At 47.5% G+C, this 22927-nt stretch overlaps 1 protein-coding gene and 1 long non-coding RNA gene across 2 annotated transcripts in view; one reads left to right on the forward strand and one right to left on the reverse strand.

Annotated features, from left to right (window-relative positions):
• Positions 1-7634, reverse strand: CD300E (CD300e molecule). The gene is made up of 5 exons (XM_030296610.1): positions 7326-7634; positions 7003-7209; positions 4324-4668; positions 2189-2300; positions 1-1481 (listed from the first exon to the last, which is right to left on the reverse strand). Exons 2-5 carry the CDS (start codon positions 7040-7042, stop codon positions 1214-1216), a joined length of 765 nt encoding a protein of 254 aa, XP_030152470.1. The 5' UTR covers positions 7043-7209; positions 7326-7634; the 3' UTR covers positions 1-1213.
• The window catches only part of LOC115501519, a 21794-nt gene continuing 6074 nt past the window's right edge, over positions 7208-22927 (forward strand). The window contains exons 1-2 of the long non-coding RNA XR_003964822.1: positions 7208-7374; positions 12911-13136. This is a non-coding gene — a long non-coding RNA (uncharacterized LOC115501519). The remainder of the gene's footprint in view (positions 7375-12910; positions 13137-22927) is intronic.

Below are 22927 nucleotides of genomic sequence, written 5' to 3' on the forward strand. Positions count from 1 at the left end.
TTCCCAGTATTGATCTATAAGTTTAATACGATTCCGATCATACACAAGTTTACTTGAAAATTTATCTGGAAAGTGAAGAAACGAGAATGCTTGAAATAATTTTGGAACAGAATAAAGTACATCATAAGGTTCTTTCTTGCCCATCATTGTGCTTCCTACCCCGCCTTGTGTTTTATTAATAAGGTCTGGATGTGCCTCCCTGGCTGAATTTCTCCTTCAGCGGAGTCCTGGGCCAGTCCCAGCTCTCCTCCAATGGCCCTGCCTTTGTGGGAGCCACGCCAGGGTTCAGGTTCTGAGTGTGGTGGCCCTGCCTGCAAACTCAGTGCTCCGGAGTTTGGAGTGTTTTCTGGAAACTAGCATCACTAGCCCAGGGAAGGCTTGGGCTTGGTGGAGACGAGAGGGCTGCTCCACACACAAGGAATTGAGTGAAGATGGTGACGCGTGCTTATAACAGACTGTGCGCCTCGCTGCAAACTTCAGGGAGGGAGCCGTTGACAAGCATTCAAATCCAACAGAGCCCTTTCCAGGGCTGGTGTGCCCCGTGGTGGCTGTGGCATCATGTCAAGCTGATGTGGGGAGGTACTCCTCACCTCTGTGTCCTTGTCTTTAGAAAACTGTCTGCTTCTCCTATGGAAAGCACCAACTGTTGACAGGTGGCTTCAACCACACTTCTGCTACAGTGGACTGTCCACCAGCCCTGTGTGCAGGAGGCCCACCAGGGTGGAGAATTCTGGGAGTGATATTGGGGGCACCCACTGCAGCTCCAACCAGCTCCAGGGCTTTAACCGAAAGCTCTTCAGTTATGGCCGGCCCAGGCAGAGATGTTTGAGCACAGCGTACATTCCCTGATCACAGGGACACAAGTGAGGTTGAAGCCCTGTTGAGCCCGAAGACTGAGACTATGCGGGGTAAGTCCTCAGGGAGCCTCCTGGCTACAGGGAGGAGGTGGTTATTACCCTGGGAGAAACTGAGCTGAGGAGCTTTTGTGGCAATGAAAAGAGTAAAGGGCTGGACTTGCCAGTAACCTCTAGAGAATTCTTGCCCTTGAGAGGTAGGCATAAGAGCAAGTGGCCAAGGGATCTGGGATAGAGAGAGGAGGACCCCAAACACTGGCCCAGGAGACTCATCCTTCCTGCATCTGAGCACTTGCAGCAAGTGTCATCCAAGATCCAGGATTCTCCCTTGAGACACAGGAACAATATCTCCAGAAGACTTAGGTGCCTCCAGAATCCAGGGACTGCTGCCCCCCTGCCCTGGAGTCCAGAGTCTGAAGGTCTCTTCTATCTGGTCTGAAGGACTGTATTCCTGGACAGGGCTTTCCTGGGGACGGTGCACTACGTGATGGCTTCTCTTTGTCAGGCTGACTTCCTCCAGGGCCCTTCAGAGGCCTGTTCACCCAGAGGACAGCACCCACCAATGTCAAGAACAGGGGCAGCTTCAGGAAGACCAGGAGCAGCAAGTGGACACTGCTGGATGAGGGCCTGTCCGGGGAAATAGGGACAGAAAGTGAGCTGCCTCCTCAAGGGAGTGGGGCCAGGACCCTTCTCTCCCCACCTGTCCCTGCAACCTGAGCCCAAATCACTTAGGATCAAACCTGGAAAGGACACGTATCAGGGCAGCACTTCTCTGGGCCCTCTCCCCTCCCTTGATCATGAAAGCCACCCCCACCCTCACTTTAAAGTCCTGACCCTTGTCCTCCGTCCTGCAGGACCTGACAGAAACATCGTGGCCTTTTCTGGGTATCTTTGGGAGGAGAAAAACAGCCTGGAGCCAGTCCATCTCCCTGCCCTGGACCCCACAAGCGGCTCCTGGTATATAGGATCTATGATACAGCCAAGACCTCTGGAGGCAAGCCCGGGTTGGGAGGACAGAACCAGAACCTGGAGTCCAGAACCAGGTGGAGAAGTAGAGGGGGTGGGGTGGGGTGGGAGAGGCTGCACATCCACCTGAACCAGCCTCCTGTTTCCCTGTAGCTGCCCCATGTGGGAGAGGGTTCACAGAACAAGTGGTATTTTCCGTGAGGAATCCCCATGCAGCCATGGAGAATGTAAAAATCAGGACCAGAACTGGAAGAAAACCCAGCAGACAGTGAGGTAAAAAGAGCATGGTGTGTTGTCAGCCCCCACCCAAAGGTCCCATAAGGCTTCTGAACCCCTTCTTCTGTGATCTGTAGGTTGTGATCCCTTACCCCGAGCAGTGGGTCAACACTTCCTCAGCACTGAAGTTCTGCTTGGTACTCAGCCCTGGAAAGATGTCAGATGCAGCTTGACATGTGGTCTCCTCTGCGGTTTTACTTGGTGCTAGAGACAAGTCACACATCAGGTGCTGCCCTCTCCCTAGCCATGCATGAAGTGCCCATTTGGACCCAATGTTGCACACCATCACCCACAAAAGGGACTCTGAAGCTAGACCCAGGCCACCTCCTGGATGGAGTGAGCCCCTCAGAGACCAAGTGAGACTTTTTCAGAACTGGTCGTAAAAGCCACCTCTAGTAAGTGCCAGGTCTTTCTTTCCATCCCAAGTCTGACTCTGCCTGGGGTGACAGCAGGGGTCTCTCAGGGGCTTCCCCAGCTGACGAGGAGCCCCAGAGGGAGGAGGGACGGGTATGAGTCTAAATAGATGGAGTCAGGTCAATAGAAAGTGAGTACAGGGGCAGACTCCATCAGGTGCAGCAGCACAAAAGAGGACATGGACCTCAGCTACTTTCCAGGCAAAGGAAAGACATGAGGGATGGTGACGCCTAGCGGAGGCCGCAGGGATTACAAGATAGTTTTAGGACTCGAGCCTGTTTCCAGGTTGAGGTAAAGAGTGTGGATAATCGATGGAAGAAGGATACAGATGCGCAAAGAGAGAATTTCGCTCAAGGGAATGGAGAGGCAAGGAGCTACAGGGTGAGAAGCCAGCTTCAGGATGACTGTTATTGAACAGAAGGAAACTTCCTTGCACCTAGAAGGGAAAGACGGAAGAACGAGTTAAGCAGCACAGAAGGGTGTAAGCGCAGAAGAAAAGAAATTGAAAGAGTTCACGTCTGGTATCCCGTACTCCCTTAGTAAGGTAGAAGAACAGGAGGGTCATATTAGAAACCATGAATTTGTATTGACACCCATAGGTGCCTTCTGTGACTATTCTTCAGCAGTACTGGAGCAAATAGATTTTAGGTAGGGGATCAATTTGCCCTAGGTTGCCTGGGACTTTTCCAGTTGTAGCACTGAAAGTCCTGCCTCCCAAGGAACTTGCCAGTCCTGGGCAACCCCCAATGGTTGCTCACCCTAATTTTAAGATGGATCCAGGGATGAAGTTTTTGAGAAGTAGGTAGGGAAATGGTGCACAAGAGTGGAGGGTACTGGTGAGAGAAGAAAATGTAGTCTTCCATGAGGGTTGAGGAAGGAAGTGAGATCAGGGCAGGAGCAGGATGGGTAATAAATGGAGAGAGAATGGAGACAGGCATCAAAGGATTGGAGGCATATGTGAGGTTGAGAATAGATAGGGCCAGTGGGGGTGAGGGTGTGGGAAAGCTGATGCACAGAAAGCTGTCCAAAAGTACAATGTCTGAGTGTAGGGTTCTGAACATGGACCAGTTTGGGGTGACAGCAAGCTGTGCAACGTTGCCATGGAGTGGAATTCTGGAAAGTGGAAATGTGGGCCACTGCAGTCAAGAAGGTCATGGAACCCAAGAAAAGGATGTTGGACTAGTTATTCATTAAAAACTCCCAAGACAATGGCAGGGATTAAGGAGTAAACTAGAAGCTAATGGAAGGCCATGCAAAGGAGAGGTAGAGGGGTGTGGCCATGTGACAAAAGTGTTAAAGGAGGCAGATAGGACAGTAATAGGTTGGAAGCTGTAATGAAGGGGTGGGAGAATTTGGACACAGCTTCACAGCCCTATAGCACATCAAGGTAGGAGAAGGAGCAGCTTCCACTCAAGAAGCTTATTTTTTGAAATGAGAGGAGTGAGGTTAATTTCAGGACAGTATAGTAGAGGGAATGTTCTGTGAGCAAGCTGAAGATGTATATACAAAGAGTTTATTTCCTTTAGTGCAGGTTTCCAAAAGACATGGTGGAAATAGCCTTGGTCCAGCAGGGAGGGGCCTCCCAGGCAATGGAGTGAGAGAGTAAGGGCACCTTGGGCTACGCACCCCCACCCATGCCAAGGCTAAAGGGTCAGTCACCTCTCTCTCTGCCCTCATCATAGGCTCTTCCCAACACCACTGGGACTAAGGGCTAGACAAGGCCTAAAGACATTCTTCAGTATGACACCCATCCTCATCCCCATGTTCAGTCATGTCCCATAAGCTCCGCTGATGGAGTGAGAAGATCTCTTACCTGGGGAAACAGACACCTTAACCTGGACTGAAGTGCCAGATGACCAGAAGCCCAGGTACCATGTTTTCCGAACTCTACACCAGTAGGATCCAGCATCGTCTGCAGTGAGGTTCTCCATGGTCACGATGAAGGTGAGGCGATCAGCATGGTCTCTGATAGACACGCGACCATTCTTTTCTTTCGCTTCTCCCTGGGTCTCCACAATATTGTCACATGTGCCCTCATTCTGCCCTCGGCACCAGTATTTTTTATAACTCTGGTACTCTTCCTCATACTGACACTGCACACTCAGAGAGCCACCCAAGGTGCCTGTCACAGAGCTGGGGCCCGTCAGGGACAAAGAGCCTGGAAAACACAAGCCATGTCCCAGGACTCTATCTCAATGGGTCCCCTCAGTAGCTGTATGCCTGAAGCCCAAGGGGAAACTTGCCAAGGAAGTATAGGTGGTTCCAGGCTCAGGTGTGGGGACCTGAAGGGACATCTGAACTTAGGACCTAAGCCAGAAGGTTTGGAGACTACAGCCAGAAAGATGAGTAGAGACCTGTGCTCTCTAAGCCCAGAAACACTGAGTAACCACATAGGGATGCCAGCCCTTGGGGACAGGGAGAATTGGAACAAAGCTAGTTCTCAGCAGAGTGAGCTGTCTTGCCCTGTCCTTAGACTGGCAGCCTTTGCCAGACGTGAAATTCAGTCACACACAAAAATATTTCCCTTTGGAGAGAGGCTCTGCATTCTAGGTTTTCTGCAATTCAAATTGTTCTGCAAGAGTACAACTTCTTGTTTACTCTGCTCTCCACATGTTCTCAAGAGAGGAAAAGTAAACCCCTGGCTCTCATCCAGACTACACTTGAGGGAGGAGTGACGCATTGCTGAGAAGGGCTCAGTCCCAAGGAGACCCTATTAGGCTTCTCGACAGAGGTTTGGGGCATGAGCTGACTCTCTCCCATTGACCCCCCATCACAGTACCCGGAGCCTCACCATCTTTCTTTACAACTTTCTCCCCTTCCTCTCTCAGGCTAGCCATACAACTCTTTGGGGTGCCCTCTATAAAAATGTAAAGTGGTCACACATTTCCAAATGGTGTTTATAACCCCAGTGTGTGGTGGGTGGGAGAAAGTAGGGACAAGCAGGAAGGAGCTGAGCCAGGAGCTGGGATGGAAAAAAAAGAACCAAAATTCATAAGTGACTCCAAAGTTTCAACCTGGACCCAGGAGGAATCCTAGGGTCAGCCCACGTGCGTCTGGAGAGGTCAGCCAGTCCACATGAAGGAGTGGGAAGAGGTTTCCAGTCCAGTTTAATTGCACCCAGGCTAGGGCACTTAGACAATTATATCAGATTTAAGCAAGCAGATGTGAGCAAGCCGTGATAGGCCGGTAAACTGACTCTGGGTAAGGAACATGGCGGGGTGAGGGGAGTCGAGGAGTAGCCATGGTTTATACCGTTTGCCAATTTCTGTGGTGTAAATGCTCTCACCACGACTGATTTCAGGCCAACAACATGCTGTCACTGGACACGGGGTTGGGAAGATAAGCCCATAATCAGTTCTTATGAGCCGATGCAAGCTGGCTTCAGCCACTACTGCTTTGGATGCCCATTTCATTAATTACGGTAACTCAGAAAACATCTATTATCATCGTCACCCTCATTCAAGACATTTTGAGCACCTCCCACGTGTAATGAGATGCATCTCTTTTAAACGTCTTTCTGAGTCTAAGATCTTGGGGCTATGAGGGCTCTGGGGGGCCTTGAAGATCATCCTGTCTACTCTACCGTGTTACTGAAAAGAAAATTATGTTTTGGCCAGTTGCACCCAGCTGGTATTCTTCCTTTAAACCTCTGCCTTTTCCACTCACTATTCTGGAACAGTCCATGATTATGTTGGGCAGGTTCCATGTTGTAAAAATTATTCTACAAACATGAAGAATACCGTCTGATTTTTACCCTAAACTTACTTCCTGTAGAGAATGGGCTCTCATCCATGTTGAATGCTTATTTTTAACAGTTTCTATTCTGAAACTCCAACCTTCAATGGACAATTTTATTTACCTGCCTGAACTACATCTTGTTCCAGAAAGGGTCCGAGGTGGGTGCGGAGGATGCCATTTTAGATCCTTCATTAATTCCTACTAATAAACCTTTCCAACCCCTTTAAACTAAGCTCTGACAAAATAGAACTATTGCTAATTTTTGAAATCTCCATGATCTTTAATATCTCTACACTTTTTCATAAGCTATTCCCACTTTCCACTCAACCAATTTATTCATCTTTCAAGACCAATGTCCAGTGGAGCGTCGGTGAAGAATTGCACCTGGTCAAGAGCAGTGTTTGGGGCCCTTGTTGTGCACCTCCACACCATATAAATAAATCTCTTTCTACAACAAGTTCAACACTGTATCATACTGGCTTGACTCCCTCATTCAACTATGAGTTTCTGACTGCAGAAGTTGCTCTTAAACACAGCACCCAGAATGCTCCTAGTACACATCTGGTACTCAATAAGTGTATGTAGGATCTGTAGGTGAATGTCTGAGTAGATAGAAGGATACACAGATGGATGAATGGATGTGTCCTTCTTGTGTCTGCTGAGACTTCACCTCTGGCTTGAACCCAGGATAGACCTTCTGCCCACTGTTCCACCCCCTGAAATGCCAGGTACCCAAAGCCCCAGCCTCACTCACCTGAGAGGCAGAGAAGGAGCAGAGCTGGGGACAGCCACATGGTCCCGTCTCTCTGGCTAGTGTCCCCAGCAAATCCAAGTCCCAGCTGGAATCCAGGTGTTTGTGACAGAGCCTAGGGCATCCACCTTCTACTTGTTCAAGTTTCCTTTGTGTTTCTCTCTCATTTACTTCCTTTTTCTTCTCCTAGACACTTCCTAATTTGAAGCCCTACTTAGAAACAGGAGAAGAATGACAAGAGATACTTCAGGGAATGGACTAAGAACAACATGGGAAATCTGCTGATTTGTGCTTCATCTAATGGCAATATAATGTTTGGATCATACCCCAAGCCTCCATGAAAGCCAATCCCAATATATGAAACCTCCAACAGAGGTGAGCCTTTGAACCTGCCTCCCATTCTTCTTCCTGTCTGGGTTTGCTTGCTTGACATAACCAGCTGCTCCTGCTCTCTGGCTGCCTACTTTGGGGTCGTAAAACATGCCCACTTAAAGATCAGGGGTGAGGACTCCCCATAACTCTCTCAACCATAACCTCCAGGCAGTTGACCTCATACCCTTTCCTCTAACCTAGTCTCTCTCTTGGCTCCAGACCCAACTTTCTGATTTCCTGTGGGGATGCTCAACCTGCTTGTACATTATCAACCTAATTTAGTATAAGGGTTTTGGTTAAGGGTCTAGATTCTGGAGTTATGCAGATTCAAATCCCACCTCCATTATGTACTACTCATGTGCCCTTGGACATGTTGCTAAATCACTCTCTTCCCTAGTTTCTTCATGTATAAGGTAGAGTAGTTGGTAACCATTCTTGCATCATAGGAAATAAATGAGTGAACAAACACAAAGCATTTGGCACAGTGCCTGGAACATAGTAGTAACTACTCAGTAAAAATGTTAAATATCTTTAGAATAGTCCTGGAACAGGACTAGCTTCTCATCTGGTCTATCAACCAGCTGTACATTCCCTCCAATTCAACTTACACACCAGAGGCATATTCTTCTCTAAGACACAGGTATCTAAACATGTAATTCCAGTGATAAATAACCCCCATCATTTTCTTCTCTTTCCCAGTGGTTGATACCCATAGCCTATAACCTTCACTATCTTTTGAAACTCTCTACCAGATTATCTGTCACTTCAAACTTGCTGTAAGGGCACAATTTCTTATTTTCCTTCTTTCACCATATCTAATGAAATATGGTATACATGTTGAGCCCCAGAGGGAAAAAGCCACATGGCTCCTGCTTGCATGTATGTGACTAGTCACTCAACTGGGGGACCCAGAATGAGTGGAACTGATGGTAGGCACAACTCTGTGTACCCTGTTCTTCAGCACAGACAACAGTTGGAGGTTTCCATTCTCCCATCAAGAGCATCAAACAGATCTTCAGTCACCTAGGTCCTGCTTTTACATTGTTTTCTTCTGCTTTCTTTTTTCCCCCCAATCTGATCCTTGAAAATTTTTTTTATAAAATAAAGGAAATTGGAATGAGCAAAGGCAAGCAATAATGGTTTAAAATTTATAAAATATGTCTAATGTGGTCACGTTTCATTATCCAATAAGAAAGGACAAATTCTGGAGCGCCTGGGTGGCTCAGTCGGTTGAGCATCTGACTTCGGCTCAGGTCAAGATCTCACGGTCCGTGAGTTCAAGCCCCGCGTCAGGCTCTGGGCTGATGGCTCAGAGCCTGGAGCCTACTTCCGATTCTGTGTCTCCCTCTCTCTCTGCCCCTCCCCCGTTCATGCTCTGTCTCTCTCTCTCTCAAAAATAAATAAATGTTAAAAAAAAATTTTTTTTTTAAAAAAGAAAGGACAAATTCCAGGCAATATGGTAGACTGAGCCAATACACAGACTGTCTTCTAGCTCCAAACATGGAAATCCTATCTAAAACGCAACCCAAGGGGCATCTGGATAGCTCAGTCAGTTGAGCATCCAACTCTTCATTTTGGCTCAGGTCATGATCCCAGGGTAGTAGGATGCAGCTCTACATCAGGCTTTGTGCTAGGCATGGAGCCTACTTTAGATTTTCTTCTCTCTCTCTCTCCCTCTCTTTCTCTTTCCCTCCCTCCGTCTCCCCTCTCTAAAATTTTTTAAAAAGAAAAATTAATAAAAGTAAAATAAATAAAATGCAACTCCAAAGGTTCTGATACTTAAGTGAATTCAAAATCAAGCAAAGGAGGAGATCCTGGGTGGCTCAGTCAGTTAAGCGTCAAACTTCAGCTTAGGTCATGATCTCATGGTTCGTGAGTTCGTGAGTCAGCATCAGGCTCTGTGCTGACAGCTCTGAGCCCGGAGCCTGCTTGGGATTCTGTGTCTCCCTCTCCCTCTGCCCCTCCCCCACTCGTGCGCGCGCGCACGCGCGCTCTCTCTCTCTCTCAAATAAATAAATAAATAAACAAATAAACCAAAGCAAAGCAAAAGAAATCCCCAAGTTCTAGAAATGTAAAGGGAACTGAAAGCCAAGACCATGAACAGGATCTGATACCAGATGGCTGATGGGAACTATCAGAATGGATACGGGCTTTAGGAGGAAAGGGGCTGGCATTTCAACAACCACAAGGGGACAGGAGCTTATGCCTTAGGTCCATACCAGATGGGTAACTGGAGCAGAGCTCCCTGCCCAAAACTGGGATCCATGAAGGGTCACCACAGCCCCAGAATGGAGCGAGGGCATACTTCACTGATAGCCTCAGGGGAGCACCAAGGTATCTTGGCCCCCTGAAGCCACAGGAGTTACAGAGTCTTCCATAAGAATTGGCACCCAAACAGTACTACACTGAGGCGTGACAGCCAAAGTCACTGTTTCCCATAGCATGGGAGGCTTGGGTAAAGTAATTAATATAAAATCAGGTTGACAAATGACGAGGCTTGGAGGGCTTTGGGAGACATGGATGCAAAACCGCAACCATGCCTCCTGGCCACCCTCTGGTTTTCTATAGTCCATGAGCTAAGGACACTTTTACATATAAAAAAAAATCTTTTTAGTGTTTATTATTGGGGGAGAGAGAGAGAGAGCATGAGCATGGGAGGGGCAGAAAGAGGGGAAGACACAGAATCTGAAGCAGGTTCCAGGCTCCAAGCTGTCAGCACAGAGCCTGACGCGGGCCTCGAACCCACGAACCGCTAGATCATGACCTGAGCAGAAGTCAGATGCTTCACCAACTGAGCCACCCAGGCACTCCTCAAACGCTTTTACATTTTTAAACAGTTGGAAAAATCAGAAGAAAAATATTTCATGACACATGAAAATTGCACAACACTACCATTTCAGAGTGTATAAACAAGTCTTACGGGAACACAACCACACTTGCTCCTTTTTTTTTTTTTTTTAATTTTTTTTTTCAACGTTTATTTATTTTTGGGACAGAGAGAGACAGAGCATGAACGGGGGAGGGGCAGAGAGAGAGGGAGACACAGAATCGGAAACAGGCTCCAGGCTCTGAGCCATCAGCCCAGAGCCCGACGCGGGGCTCGAACCCACGGACCGCGAGATCGTGACCTGGCTGAAGTCGGACGCTTAACCGACTGTGCCACCCAGGCGCCCCATTCTCCTTTCTATATTGTCTGAGGCAGCTTTTCTGCTACAAGGGCAGAATTGAGTAGCTGGCCCACAAAACCCATGATGTCCCCTATCTGGCCCTGATGAGAAGAGTTTGCCACCCTCTTGTCTGGAGGACAGGCCCCTCACCAGAGATCATTCCTGCTAGTAATTGGAAGCAGAATCCTGAGGCAATGGCAGCTACTTTAGATGTATGATCATTTTTCCAGGGTCCAAACAACCTACAGAGTGACTTTAGGCCAGTCTTGGTTCAGGCTGAGTCCAACCTGGCCCAGTTAGAGACCCGGATGCTTCTGCTTGGTCCTCATCAGCCTCATTTGGTGTGGCCTGAGAAGCTGGCTCTCTCTTCTAGGCCCTCCCTGCTTCTCTGCTTGGTACAGCCCCATGTCACCTCAAGGGGAAGCAGCAGCTCCCACTTGCTCCTCCACCAGCACCTCAGATTCCTTGCCCAGTGTCTCCAGCCCCAATTCCCCATGGCCCTGCTGTGCCCTTGGGACCAGCTGCTCTGGCACCTCACACTCAACATGACCAAAGTCTACCCCTCCTCTCTCGCTGGTCCTCTATCCCACCACTGCTTTATACAACCCCCTCCCACCCACCTATCAGCCTACAGACTCACTGGTTCCCTTCCTTTTCTTTGAATACATCAACTGCTTTCTCATTTCAGGGCCTTTGCATGTGCTGTTCCCTCTACCTGAAATGCTTTTCCTTTCACTAAGGGTTTCTCAATGCCTGTTAGACGTCCAAGTGGAGATGCTTAGTGAGGAGCTGAGTGTACAACCTGTGGTCCAGGTGAAAGACACACATTTAGAAGTTCACAGGGTTACCTGAGAGCACCAGGACCCAGGTTCCCAAGTTCAGCAACATGTGTGGACTGAGGAAGAAAGGTGGCAAAAAAAAGTAAGGAGGAGGAAAGTGAAGCAAGAGGAAAACCAGGAGAGTCTGAAAGCAGGGAAAGGAACACATTTCCAGAAGGAAGAGCCATTGGCTGAACCAAACACTACAGAGAAGTAAAGTAAGATGCAGGAAGACAAGATGCCTCTGGACAGGATTAGAAGGAGGGATATGGTCCTTGTCAAGACAGATTGGGAGAGACTGGGGGGAAAGGGAGGGAAGAGGAAACGGAGCCAGCCAGTGTAGACAGTGTTTCACAAGAAGCTCTGGGAAGAAAAGCAGAGAGAAAAGAGGGAGTGGCTGGAAAGGGCTAGGAGCAAAGGGGAGGAGCTGGCCAGTGTGGCGTCCAGGAGTGTGAACAGGCAGACTGCAGGGTCATGTCCTGTGACAGGCAGTCTCCAGGGTGTCATCATGCTGCTCACAGAACTTGAAATACAAGCACAAAGCTAGATTTAATTACATAAAATTTAAATCATTTCTGTGGTTAAAAAAAAAAGGCAAATAATAAAATAGGGAAAAAAATGCCAAAAACATTAAGAGCTTATACAAATCAAAATGAGAAATACTAAAGCCTTAAAAGAAAAATTGGCAAAGACCATGGACCCGCAAGTCTCAAAAGAAGAAAGAAAGGCAAAGGACTAATATTCAGAAAAAATAAGTGTTTATCCTCACTGGCAAGAAAACTCATAGATATATGAAAACAACTAAATTATAAATTTTCCCAAATTAGTCAAGATGGCTTTTTTTCATGTTTATTTATTTATTTTTGTGAGAGGGAGCGAGCACATGCACAGAAGCGGCAGAGAGAAAGGGAGGGAGAGAGAGAATTCCCAAGCATGCTCTGCACTGTCAGTGCAGAGCCCAACTTGGGGCTTGATCCCACAAACTGTGAGATCATGACCTGAGCCAAAATCAAAAGTCAAATGCTTACCTGCCTGAGCCACCCAGGGACCCGTTAGTCAAGATGTTTTTAAGGTAGTAGTAAAGGCAGACAAAGGTGTGGTGCTATAGGAACTCATATATTCCTTGTGGGTGACACACTGCTCTGGTTCTACAATGTAATTTAGCAATAGGTGTAAAGAATTATAAAAGTGGCCTTTTTCTGTGCCCCATATTTCTGCTTTGCATAATCTAGGCTAAGAAAAAAATTGGAAATGAGAACACATATTAGTGAAAAATTGAAAAGACCCTAATTACCCAACAATAATTACCTAACAATAGACCCTAATTACCTAACAATAAGAGACTATATACTATTGTGAATAGGTATGTAGATACATAATAGCTAGATAGATTGAGAGATAGATAAGATAGAGCTAGAGAGACAGATGATGGATGGATAGAGATAGATAGATAGATAGATAGATGATAGATAGATGCCAATGAGTAGATCTAAGAGCGAACAGACAAGTGACTAATACACTGTCCTTATTTTCTTATGCATGAATTGAATGTAGAATGTAGTCCTGATCATAACTGCAAAATCTGACAACAACCAAATGTTCATCGACAATAGAATGGATAAATACATGTGGTATAATCACACAGTGGAATCTTATTCAGCAGCGAAAATGGGCACACTACAGCTGCAACATGATGAATCTCAAGCATAATATTAAGTGAAAGAAACAAGTCATGAACATATTTACAATATTATCCCATCTATATGAAGTCCCAAAGTAGGTAAGACTAAACTATATGAAATTCATATAGAGGTGATAGAAATCAGATCAATAGTTGCCTGTAGCAGGGTTAGGGATGGTCTATAAAGGGGCACAAGGGAACTTTCTGCGGTAATTGATAATGTCCTATATCTTGATTGTGGTGTTGGTCACAGGGAAGGAGATGGTCAAAACTCATTGAACTGTACATATAAAATGGGTGCATTTTCTTATATGTAAAATGTACTACAATACGGTTGATGTTTAAAAATCAAGGAAATGAATGTCACAACTATCAGAGTAATGCATACATCTAGTGGAGAAGGGAGAGGGTATGAACAGAAAGCAGATATCTGGGGTACTGGCAATGTTCTATTTCTTGACCTCATTGGTAGCTATATAAAAATTGCTTTATGATTATTATGTAAATGGTACATATGTTTTATGCAGTCTTTTCCATGTGTATCTTACAATTAAATGCATGTGTGTGTGTGTACAATTAAATATATATGCAGTGGAGTAATGTCTATGGAATTTCAAGACAGAAAATCAATGTCCAAGAATGCTCTACCTTGTAGACAAAAACAGAAAGATATTTCAAAAATGCAAGGACTCCAAATGTGCATTATCCATTTATACTATGTTAAAAAAAAAAAGTCTCAAAGTACTCCACCCAACCGAGAAGTCAATCCAAAGAATTGAAATTTGAAAAAGATGTGGGTATAAAGGAAATAACAGTAGAAAACCTGTTAAACTTTAGAATCTATGTCTAAATCATCATTATTAATATGGTTATTACATTTATTGAAAATGCTAAAGTTTAATATTTGGAAGAAGACACACGTAATTTTTTTTAATTAATAAACGTAAGCTTCTGGGTCTCAAAGCCCAAAGCATCACAGATATTTCTCACTTCCTGTGGAGAACGGGAAGGGAATGGTGGCCAGATGCGTGAGTTCTGTTCAACCATCAAAAGGTTTGGGCCTTTCTTCCTGGCAGGATTCTGCCTGTAAGTGGAAAATCAAATATTCCAGTCGGAAGCTGAGTGAGAAATTGGCAGTGCAGGGATAAGATCTGAAGTTTCTGAGAAAAGTGTGGGCTGGGCAGACCTACAGCATCTCAGGGAGACAGGAAACTGTAGAACTGCAACACCCAGGAGGGGCTAGGCAGGGGTCCTGCTTATAACAATAACTGCTTCTCTTCCCCGAGCACAGTGCTAACGGGTTCTCCAAAATTATTTCTGAAGTTCACAGCAAAGCTGTAAGGCAGGTACCATTATTCCTAGTTTATAGATAAGAAGACAGAGGCAGAAGGAGGTCCTGATACCAGACTTCATCAAATCAAGTTCACAAACTCCAATCTGGTTTGTTATCCTTTGGGATTTGGGGGGAAAGCCAGTAGAGGAAGCAGCAAACTGACCAAGAGCTTAGTGACCAAGAAGTAGGGAGATCCTTTCCCAAAAGGAAGCACAGCCTCTTCCCCACCTCCATCACCCCAATGTCTTACCAATGCTTTGCAGTTGGGGGCCACAGGCTGCACAATCCACAGCATGGCTTCTATGACATGGGAACTACCATCCAGTGTCTACCCACTGCCCAGAGCCATTCTGCCAGGGGAGGGCAGGAGGCCCTTAGGGCTGGGGCCTGCCCATCTCCACCAAAAACTGAAACACATGCATTTGGGGGAAGCTGCCATAGGGGAAGAGGCTTAATTTCTAGAAGACAAGACTCCCCTTATTACTATCTGCTCCACCACACTAGGGAGGAGGTAGAAAGCTGGGGCAGTCCAAAGAGGAGCACAGACAACATCATTAGGGAAATGCTAGCCATCAAGGAATGCAAATCAAAACCGCGGTGAGACACTGCTTTATACCCACTAGAGTGGCTAGCATCAAAAACTCTGAGAGTGAGTCTTGACAAGGATGTCGAGAAGTCAGAACACCCATATACCTGTTCATGGGAATGGAAAGTGGTGGAAAACAGTCTACAAATTCCTCAAAGGATTCGAAGGAAGTGAAAGGACCAGGGCAGAGAGCTGGAGCCACACAAGAGAGCTGCCTCCCAAAGACAGGTGTCTGGACCTCTCCTCCACTTTCAGCAATTGTACAGTAATAAGTTATTACCATAGAAATAGTGTCTCCAAAGTGGAGAGGCATGGTGTCCTCAAACCAGTCTCGAATCCAGACACCAGAGTGTGGACAATGCAGACGTTGCTGGTGGTTTTGAAAGAAAATGAGGAAACTTTTGAAGTCTGATTCGTTGGCTTCCTTGCTGTCAAATTTTCACCAAAGCAGGATTTCCGGGTTCCAGGTTCTGGGGTAAACATACACTTAACCTGACAGGTTGCTGTGCAAAATGACTGCACTGGGCTATTGAGTCTCATCCTTGCAGCCAGGGTCTACCACCAGAAACTGTTTCACTAAGCAGAGCAAAGTTTTCACAAACTGGGTGATGGGACTTCCCCCTTTGATTCTGGCCAGCAAATCCCAGACTTTAGCCTCTACTACAAAGCTGTAATCATCAAGACAGCATGGTATTGGCACAAAAACAGACACATAGACCAATGGAATAGAATAGAGACTCCAGAATTGGACCCACGAATGTATGGCCAACTAATCTTTGACCAAGCAGGAAAGAATATCCCATGGAAAAAAGACAGTCTTTTTAACAAATGGTGCAGGGAGAACTAGACAGCAACATGCAGAAGATTCTGGCCAGCAGTTTGGCATGGATTTGTTCAGTCCGGTAAAAAAAAAAAAAAAAAAAAAAATTAGTAATTCCTCAAATCTTACTGAAATCCCTCTGTCTAGACTCTCCAGTGCAGCTCAAGACCAATTCAGGATCCTTTGTTTGGATCCTCAAGGGCAACAACTGGGGCTGCCTACGGGACCTTCTGGTGCGTGATCAACAGTCACTTGCTGCCTGCACACGTCCCAGTGGATCCTGGATGCCTGGTGGCTGCACACCCAAGTCGTTGCTAATTCTGCCTTACAGTGGCTCATTCACCTGACCACTCACATTACTGCTGCCCCAGTCACCCTCCCTGGCCCCAAGATAGGTTGTGCCACTCCATTGGGCCTCTTGAGAATTGGGGTCTACTCCTGTGAGGCCCTGCACACCCAAACACCAGGCCTCTGGCTTGTCCTTACTTTGTTTCTCATGGGAAGCTTGGCTGTTGTCCCCCTTAACCACTGGCCTCCCACTGCTGAGGAGAGTACACCTCTCCCTCCCTGGCACCTCTGTAGCCCCCAGTTTCTTCATAACGATGGTGGTATCCACCTCCTAAGGACTGTTGTTAGGAATAAATGAGATCAATGATGTCAAGTGCTAGGCACAGACCCTGGTGTCATGTTAGCAACTGCTATCACAAGTGCACACACACACACCTGTGGGCTGACAAAATGCCCCACCCCAGCCTGTGCCGTGCAGTGATAGCCATGGTCTCCATATCCTCCCGCCCATCTACTTAGGCGGTGGTGATCTCATGGGACCTGTGTGTGCCTGAACTTCCTTCATCGTTTTCTCCACCTCCTCCTCCCAGGGAAGATTCAGTAAGTGACAAGTCCCAGCCCCAGTCACCTGAAGGCAGAGAGGGGGCCGAGCTACAAATAGACCGGTGGTTCTGTCTCCCTGGCCCCAGAACATCCAGATCCTTCTCGCCTGACATCTGGCCTAAGAGTTCCAGCCCTGGACACTGTCACTTCCTGTCCATATTTTGTTATCTGCTTCCTTCCTCTGCTACTTCTTCATTTTAAGCTGCAAAGTTATCAGGAAAGGGGAAGGACCTGCTGAAATAGAGAGTGGCCCAAAACCACAGCCACAAGGGGAGTTTGATGGCACCATGTTCCCTCACCTGCTGAGGCCCCACCCAGACACGGCAGAACGCACCCATCCCTGGGAGGCCAGTTACCCCTCCATCCCAGGCTGTCCTCTGCTTTCAATCCTATAGCTTTTCCACAACTCCAGCCCTGCCCTGTGGGAAATGCCTGTCCACTGTGGTCACACACAGGTCCTCTTGGGGGATGGTTTCTGGTCCAGCTATAACCAAGGTTTACATCCCTCCACAGTTCAAATCTTAACCTAGATTCCCTTTTTGGTGTCACAAAGAGGAGGGGGGATTGTATACCAGTCTTAAAGTTCTAGAGGTTGGAAGTCTGAAATTAGTTTTGCAGGATCAAAGTCACAGTGTCAGCAGAGCTTCATTCCTTCTGGAAGCTCCAGGGCAGAATCCACTTCCTTGACTTCTTCCACCTGCATGTGGCTCATGGCCCCACATCACTCCACCCTTGGCTCCCATTATCATATCTCTTTCTGTGACTCTGACCCTCCAGCTTCTGTTTCATAGGAACCCTTACAATAATATTGGGTCCAGTGGATAATCCAGGATAATCTCTCCATCTCAGGATCTTTAACTTAATCACATCTGTAAAGTATTTTTTTGCCATAAAAAGTAAAATATTCGCAAGTTCTTTTGGGGGTTACAATGGGGACATCTTTGGGGGTGCCACTGTTCTGCCAAATAATGGAATTAAGGGAGGGATGAAGAGAGCCCGTTCCCTTCCTTTCATAATAACAAGCTCCTCTTTTGCCCCCTAAACACCTTTTCATTCTGCACAAGGGGTCCCATGATCTCCCACTAGTTTGGTGATTCACTGGAAGGACTCAAACAACTTAACAAGTTATGGTCATGGCAAAGGCTTCTTAAAGCAAAAGATACAGTAAAGGAGTATCAGGAATCTTATCCATGAGCAAACACTAGAGGTGGGGTTGGAGGCTTCTCTGCAAGGGCCATGGGAATGGGCACTTCTCTCTGGCCGCCAACTAAAGGTATGTGGGAGATGTCTCCACCCAGGGAAGCCCACTTCAGTTTGGAGGCAAGAGTTCTTAAAGAGAGTTGATAAAGTACCTACAATCCAGGTACCAGCATCTTCATGATGACATGGAACAATGTTGACCACCCGCTCCATCCTGACCCACTGTCTCGGGTTTACAGAATAATTTCACTCATTGGTGACAATGTGAGCATTCCAGGAGTTAAGTCATTAAACCTAAACCTAACCCTAACCCTAACTCTAACCTGGCCAAGAGTCACTGACATGGCCCTGGGCATTCCTGGAGATAAGTAAGAGCTGAATGAAAGAGACACACTGCATTAAACCTTTCTTTGCACACTCCTCAAATGGAGCATGTGCATTGACCTGTCTCTGCCTCCTGCCCTGATGGGGTAATCCTGGATTCACCAGTGACTTCCCATCACTGCAACCAACGTTTCTGTGCATGTTCTGTGTGTCAACACTGTGCTAGAGCCTGAGAAGGCAGAAAGATAAACCTTCATTCCTGGTCCTACTCTTAGGCAACACATGGGATCAAAGTTACCTACTGCTGCATAACAAATTACCCCAAAACTTAGCTTAAAACAATAATACATACTATTCCACAGAAATTGTGCATGACATTGTTTACAGGGTTTGCAGAAGGCTGCAGTGTTGAATGGGACCACATTCTCATCTGAAGGCTCAACTGAGGATGGGTCAGTTGCTAAGTTCATTCATGTAGTTGCTGGCAGGATTCAGTTGCTCACAGACCATGGAACTCAAGGCTTTTATGGATATTGGTGAGAAGCCCCCTCAGTTCCTTGCCATATGGTTCTCCCAATATGCTCGCAACATGGCATCTGGCTTCCATCATAGCAAGTAAGTGAAAGCCAGTGAGACAGAAACCAGAGACTTTTTTTTTTGAGAGAGAGAGTGTGTGCATGAGACTGAGTAGGGGAGGTGCAGAGGGAGAGGGAGAGAGAGAATCACAAGCAGGCTCCACACCCAGCACAGAGCCTGATGCAGGGTTCAACCTCACAACAGCGAGATCATGACCTGAGCAGAAATCAAGAGTCAGATGCCTAGCTGACTGAGCCATCCAGGCACCCCCGAGTCTTTTTGTAACCAAATAGCAGAGTGGCATCCTGTTAATTTGCCATATCCTATTCATTAGAAGCAAGTGGGTTCATCCCACACTCATTTCCCCTTAGCTCTGACTAGGCCTCTTTGTAAGACCTTCGGTACAGAGAAAGCCGCTTACTTAGGGTGCTAGGAGTTAAAGGGCCTATTGTCTTGCTAATTAACTCATGAAAAAGTGTGAGGATATATTTATTCAACTAGAAGTGAGGCAGTAACCAACTGATAGCCTGTTGTCACACCTGTCTAGAAGGACAGTGTCAGGGTGCCTGCCACATTCCTCATCCTGCAGGAAAGAAGTCAAGACACCTGCAGTCAGATGACCAAAGGTTCCACCTGGGAGGTCACCGGTTCAGTATTTTTTTTTAATTTTTTTTAACGTTTATTTTATTTTTGAGACAGAGAGAGACAGAGCATGAACGGGGGAGGGTCAGAGAGAGAGGGAGACACAGAATCTGAAACAGGCTCCAGGCTCTGAGCTGTCAGCACAGAGCCCGACGCGGGGCTTGAACTCACGGACCGCGAGATCATGACCTGAGCCGAAGTCGGACGCTCAACCGACTGAGCCACCCAGGCCCCACCTGTTCAGTATTTTTAGCAACACCTTGCATGAAGGCATAGAAGGCATGTGGGATTCTTCTGTAGATCACACAAATCCAGGGGAGAGGAGTATCAAAAAGAATAGCAGATAAGATGTGATTTCTGTACCCTGGGCATAAGGGCTGAACCTTAAGGAAAGAGAAAGGAACTCCTCCTCAGGACAGAGGCCATTGAGGATGGAGGACAGAGGGACAAAGAGAGAGAAGGAGCGGGGAGGGGTTCAGGCTAGAGCCAGGTCAGGCCCCCTCGTGCCTGGACACTCACTGCCCCAAAGCAGCTCTGTTTGCAGCTTGTCACAAGAAAATCCTCTTCCTAGAACCTGCTGCACATAGGGATGGTGCTTTCAGCTGCCATTTAAAGCAAGACCCACATTCTTCATCCCCTTCTCCCATTTGCTGAATGCATATTTGGCACAGACAGATGTGGGTGAGACCTCTGGGGGCTAACCACCTGCCCACATTGTGCCCAGAGTCAAGCAGAAGTCGCAGGAGGCCTGGTTTGCTCCTCCCAGGTCCCTTAACTGCTTACCCTCCTCCCTGTGCCCTGGACCCAAACCAGCAATTGCCATGGCAGCTCCATGTGGAAGCTCCTACACGGCCAATGTCCTCCATGTATTATCTCAATTATGTACAAATCCAAGAAACAGATGATGAGAGCCATCAAAAACCTCTACTGGGTCATGTTGTAAGCACTGAAGTTTGAACACACATCCATCTCAGTCCACAGCCCATGTCCTCACATGGAGTCCTGGTGTCTGCTGTCAGACCAGCCCGGGAAAGGATCCGGCAAAGATGACTCAATGCCCAGGCACAAAAGTCTCTGCTGGGGCTGATTCATTTCTGGTTTCACATCCCAGGGATGGGTCCAGGCTGAGTTTGGAGCAGAGAGGCCAGGAACTGTGTCACCAGACAGGGAGTCACTGGGGAGTGAGCTGCAGTTACACTGGGCTGGGCAGACCATCGTCCTCAGAGGTGACGCTGAAGCCAGGCCAACCAAATGGCAGCATAATTGAAGCTCAGGAAGAGGCTGACTTTCAGCAAGACCAGGAATAGGAAGCTGGCAAAGAACAGGAAGGGCCTGGTGGAGGAAATAGGGTCAGAAGAAAGTGACTACAGTGCCTTAGTGAGAGGCCACTCTGCACCCCACCTTTGGACTCTGAACCCAGCACACAAGTCATAGACCATCATCAGCGCCCCCCCTGCCATGCTGGTTCTGATAAGTTGTTCCCCAGGACAGAGAGACAGAAGAGAGAAAAGGGAGAATGGCTCACTATGTGGGGAGCCCTGGCTCCATGCTTCACCCTATTCCCTTAATGTATTCTTCACAGGGACTCTGTAAGGCTGTTCTGTTATCATGTCTGTGGCAGGTTGTATTTTCCAAAAATGGTCACAGCAATATTTCTAGTCCCACATGCTCTTCCAGAAGCCTGACTCTTCTCTATCAAGAGGTGGAATCTATTTCTCATCCCTTTGAAGCTGGATGGACTGGTGATTGCTTTGACTACAGAACATAGAAGCTATGCATGATTTCTGAGAATAGGTCAGGAGAAGGAGACAGGGCCCACCTGGCTGTCTTGGAACACTTGCTCATGGACCCAGCCACCATATTGTAAGGAAGCCCAGACCACATGCAGAGGCCACATATGGGATTCCAGCTGAGGTTCCAGACATCCTGGGGCAGAGACAAATTTCCATGCTGTATCCTGTCCAAATGCTTGACTCACAGAATCCGTGAACATCATAAATGATTATATTTTTTTACTAGTTTTTGGCATAAAACAACCACAAATAACGAGAACAACCATAGTCACTAGAACCACCCTCATTTTATTTTTTTTCATGTTTATTTGGTTATTTTAAGAGAGAGAGAGAGAGAGAGAGAGAGCAGGGAAGGGGCGGAGAGAGAAGGAGAGAGAGAATCCCAAGCAAGTTCCACACTGAGCCTGACAAGGGGCTCGATCTCATGAACTGTGAGATCATGACCTGAGCCGAAGTCAAAAGTCAGACACTTAACCAACTAAGCCACCCAGGTGCCCCAAATCATCCTCATTTTACAGATGGGGCAACTGAGACATGCAGAGGTTAAGTGACTTGCCCAGTGTCATCACCCTGTTAATAAAAAGTAGAGCTGGAATGGGAACCCAAACACTGGCTACTAACACCCTCACACCTAGAGACGGGGAAGGAGACAGAGCAGAGAACCAAAGCAGAGGCCAGGTACAGGGGCCCTGGCTCTCCTTGGGACCTGCAGCAAGTACTAAGGTGTCACACCAAAGCCAGGGGAACCCCAAGCTTGCATCCCCACCAGGAAACTATAAAGCCAGGATAGTGGGACCCTCTTGCAGGGACATGGCTTTTCTTACCAAGCAGGAAGGCCAGGGCTGGCCATGTGACTGGTCAGAGCTGGGGCTCCCATGCTGGCCAATGTCTCAGTGGTCATCATTGATACTGTCGCTGAGCCTACAGAGCAGGTCACAAGTCACTCTCTGCCCCAACTTCCCAATGGCTCAAAGTCTTCAGTCATCATAACACTGCACATCTCCCCATCTTCAAGGGACGCTGTGGTTACACAGAGAGGAGAAGTGTCCTGGGGGAGGTGCCAAGACCAGGCAGGAGAATCCCATATTACTTCTCGGGGGGGGGGGGGTCCCCAGCCCCATCTCACACCAAGACATCCCAGGCACAGGCAGAGGATGCTGGAAGGAGGGGTCTTTCAGGGGCCTCAGCCAGCCCTCCAGGAAACCCCACAAGAGGCCTTCCAGTGAAGCTCCAGCACATTCTCATCACTGTGGGGACTCTGAAAACTCCAGAGGGCAGGACCCAGACCCTCCCTCTTTCCCTCACCCCCACACACAGATCAGGTATATGGCATAAAATAAAAGCATGGAAAAAATCCTGGTGTAGATTTTCATGTGCCCCCTTCTGAGTGGGGACCTGAGTGAGGGAGCTGTAACTGCATAGTTGTGTTCATGCTGGGCTAAGAAGAAGCAGGACACCAGGGCTGGGGTCCCCAGCAGAGCCATAGGGCAGGGGGGCCATGACCCAGCTCATGTGCTACCTCCTTGGGAGGGAGCCCTCCTGGGGGCCTTGTACCCAAGGTAGCCCCTCCCCACTCAAACACCATTTAATCCCTATCTCACTAGCCCCCCCACACACTTACATTGCACCTGTCACCATCTGTATAGTGAGTGGCTGCATGTCCATAAAGGATGGGCTTCCCCTGCCCCACCACTGTTCCCAAGCTCCCCTGTTCTCTGTCCCTGT

The sequence above is a fragment of the Lynx canadensis genome, chromosome E1 (assembly GCF_007474595.2).
Source record: "Lynx canadensis isolate LIC74 chromosome E1, mLynCan4.pri.v2, whole genome shotgun sequence".
Lineage (NCBI taxonomy): Eukaryota > Metazoa > Chordata > Mammalia > Carnivora > Felidae > Lynx > Lynx canadensis.

Coding starts and splice junctions, on each gene's coding strand:
- CD300E (XM_030296610.1), bottom strand. CDS start 7,042: ATGTGGCTGTCCCCAGCTCTGCTCCTTCTCTGCCTCTCAG. Junction 4,669..7,002: donor GCTCCTTCTCTGCCTCTCAG/GTGAGTGAGGCT, acceptor TGTGTTTTCCAG/GCTCTTTGTCCCTGACGGGC. Junction 1,482..2,188: donor GTGTTGACCCACTGCTCGGG/GTAAGGGATCAC, acceptor TTCCCCGGACAG/GCCCTCATCCAGCAGTGTCC.